This window comes from Lissotriton vulgaris, chromosome 12, assembly GCF_964263255.1.
Source record: "Lissotriton vulgaris chromosome 12, aLisVul1.2, whole genome shotgun sequence".
NCBI lineage: Eukaryota > Metazoa > Chordata > Amphibia > Caudata > Salamandridae > Lissotriton > Lissotriton vulgaris.
The window spans coordinates 802,837,272-802,839,832 of record NC_141700.1 but is presented as its reverse complement, the minus strand read 5'-3'; the positions used below and the strand labels follow the sequence as shown (position 1 = coordinate 802,839,832).

At 45.4% G+C, this 2,561-nt stretch overlaps 1 protein-coding gene across 1 annotated transcript; it reads right to left on the bottom strand.

Annotated features, from left to right (window-relative positions):
- Positions 1-1,143: 1,143 nt before the first annotated feature.
- Positions 1,144-2,082, bottom strand: LOC147678786 (olfactory receptor 5V1-like). The gene has a single exon (XM_086946637.1). It carries the CDS (start codon positions 2,080-2,082, stop codon positions 1,144-1,146), a length of 939 nt encoding a protein of 312 aa, XP_086802763.1.
- Positions 2,083-2,561: the final 479 nt, after the last annotated feature.

The following is a 2,561-nucleotide window of genomic DNA, read 5'->3' as shown; positions in this document are numbered from 1 at the left end:
TCTAGCTGCTCGATGCCCCGGCACCTGCCTGTGCTCATGGGAAGGTACATCCTGTCCACCCGCCACTCCTGCTCCAGGCTGAGCACCCAATAACATCCTGGCTCCAGAAATAGTAGATGGGGGAGGGGAAAACATTGACCTATGCATGGCATAGTTTGGAAAATCATGGAAACTCTTTGGGTCACTCGTAGGCTGGAATTTCCAGATTTTCACAACTGTTTGTGCATAATTAAGCATGTGCTCACCCCTACTGTTGTCTTAGAGTCAGTAGGTGGCCCCCTGAAGTGCGCGAGGTCAAGGTTGACAGTGCACGTGTTTGCAGTTCAATAAGGGTAAGTGGGCATTGATTAAACTCCAGGAGTTCTGTGGTTGTTGCAGGATAAGTAAAGGGAAAAGATGCATTAAAGATCCCCCTGGGCTAGGCCAGTGATGGCCAGTGAAAGGGTAAGATAGGTAGGCAGTTCTTTTTCTTTGTCAAATATTTTTATAAAGCATGATATACATTATCTTAAGACTTATGTACATGACAAGATTCACATATACAAAGTTGGAAAGGAAGTTATTAAGCTTTTCAAACTTATTCTCCAGTTTGAAAAACAAACTGACTTTTAGCATCTTAACTGAGCATGAGAGCTCTAGGGCTAATTACTGCCACAATAACTGCCTGATAGGGGTATGACATGAGACTCGATAACTGCCTGATAGGACATGCTCTCTGGCAAAACAACTGCCTAATAGGGGCATCATCTATGGCATAATGACTGCCTGACAGGGGCATGATCCCTCTTGCCTTGGGAGGACTTAAACCATATATTTAGTCAATTAATTTTGATATTTTTAAAAGTCAGACAATGATAGGAAGACATATTCTACTCCAGGCCTGCTTCAAGAAAATAATGTTTCTAGAAAAGGTTAGATAGAAAAAAATATTTTTTTCAATTTCTTAGAATAGTTCCCAACAGTTACTTGGGAAATTGGCAGTTTGCAATTGAATTGTCATGTGTTTTGGTCATAGGCACACTCAATAAATGCCAATGATATTTGGGAAGTCAACATATGGTTCGCTTTAGGTGCCGTCGCTGGCATGACCTTTTGTCCTGAGGCAGGGAATCTTCTGTGTACATAAAAGTCTGTGATCTTTCCTCACCACACACCTTTCTTGCTGAATACCGTCCTCAGAGCTAAAGTAATGTCTCTGTTCCTGAGAGTATAAATTATGGGATTTAGCAGCGGGGTGAGGACGGAGTAAAAAACGGATACCAGCCGGTCGCTGTCTAGTGAATAGCTGGATTTTGGCCTCATATAGACAAAGATTAATGAGGTCAGAAACAAGGTAAATACTGTGAGATGGGAGATGCAAGTGGAGAAGGCTTTGGACCTTCCACGTGTCGAGTGACTTTTCAGCACGGTTGAAAGAATTTTTATGTAAGACAGGAGAGTGAAGATGAAGGAACTCACCCCAATTAAGACCCCACCAGCAAAAATCAGGACAGAATTGATGAAGGTGTCTGAGCAGGATAGGCTAAGAAGAGGTGGGAGGTCACAGAAAAAGTGGTGGATCTCGTGAGAGCCACAGAAATTTAACAGAGAAGTAAGAATGGTGTGCATCATGGAGTACAGGAACCCGCCAAACCAGGAGCCCATGGCCAGCTGTGCACACGCCGCCCTGTTCATGATCAGCGTGTAGCGCAAAGGGTGGCAGATGGCAACGTAGCGATCCAAAGCCATCGCCGTCAACAAGAAGCATTCTGCAGCGAGGAAGCTGATGAAGAAGTAGAGCTGGGACAGGCATCCACCAAAGGAAATTGTCCGGTTCTTCACTAAAAAGTTAGCAAGCATCTTGGGGACTGTAACAGAAGGCGAGCATGCATCCAAAAAGGACAGGTGGATCAAGAAGAAGTACATGGGTGTGTGGAGACTCGCGTCCCCATTAATCAAAGCACATATAGCAAGGTTTCCAGTTACCGTCAGCACATAGATGGAGATGAACAGGACAAAGAGAGATGTTTGATGCATCTGGAGGTCGGACAGTCCAAGCAGGGTGAAGTCTAGCACGGCCGTGGTCTTGTTAACATGATCCATGTGCTGAAGGCGTCCAATCTGCAAGAACAAGAGTGGAAGGTGCTTAGTCAGTAACATTAAGATAGTGATGCAATGATAATGTATAGGTTCTTGCATCATCCCAGACCATGTTTCCAAAGCAGCAGGTTCCTTCAAGCTCAGTAGCTACTGCCCTGACAATATTATTTTATATTCTATAGACATGATAAAAAGGCACATCAGTAGATGTGTCAAAGTTCACAACTCTAGTCTCAATTTACCTCCCTCTCCATTGGATAAGTGTGGCTCACCGGTTAGAGGAGGCAGACCCAGAAGCAGAGGTCGGCCCGGGACCAGGGTTCAATTCCCGACGCGGCAGGGTTTGGAGCCCAAATGTCCACGGACCTGATAATTCTCGCTTCGGTGCCTACTTGAATCAGGGGTTCACGCTCTGCAACTCTGGGCAATAGCTTGCTCAATCTCCACTACGGCCTCCGCGGCGGGATGCCTGGCTTTCACCT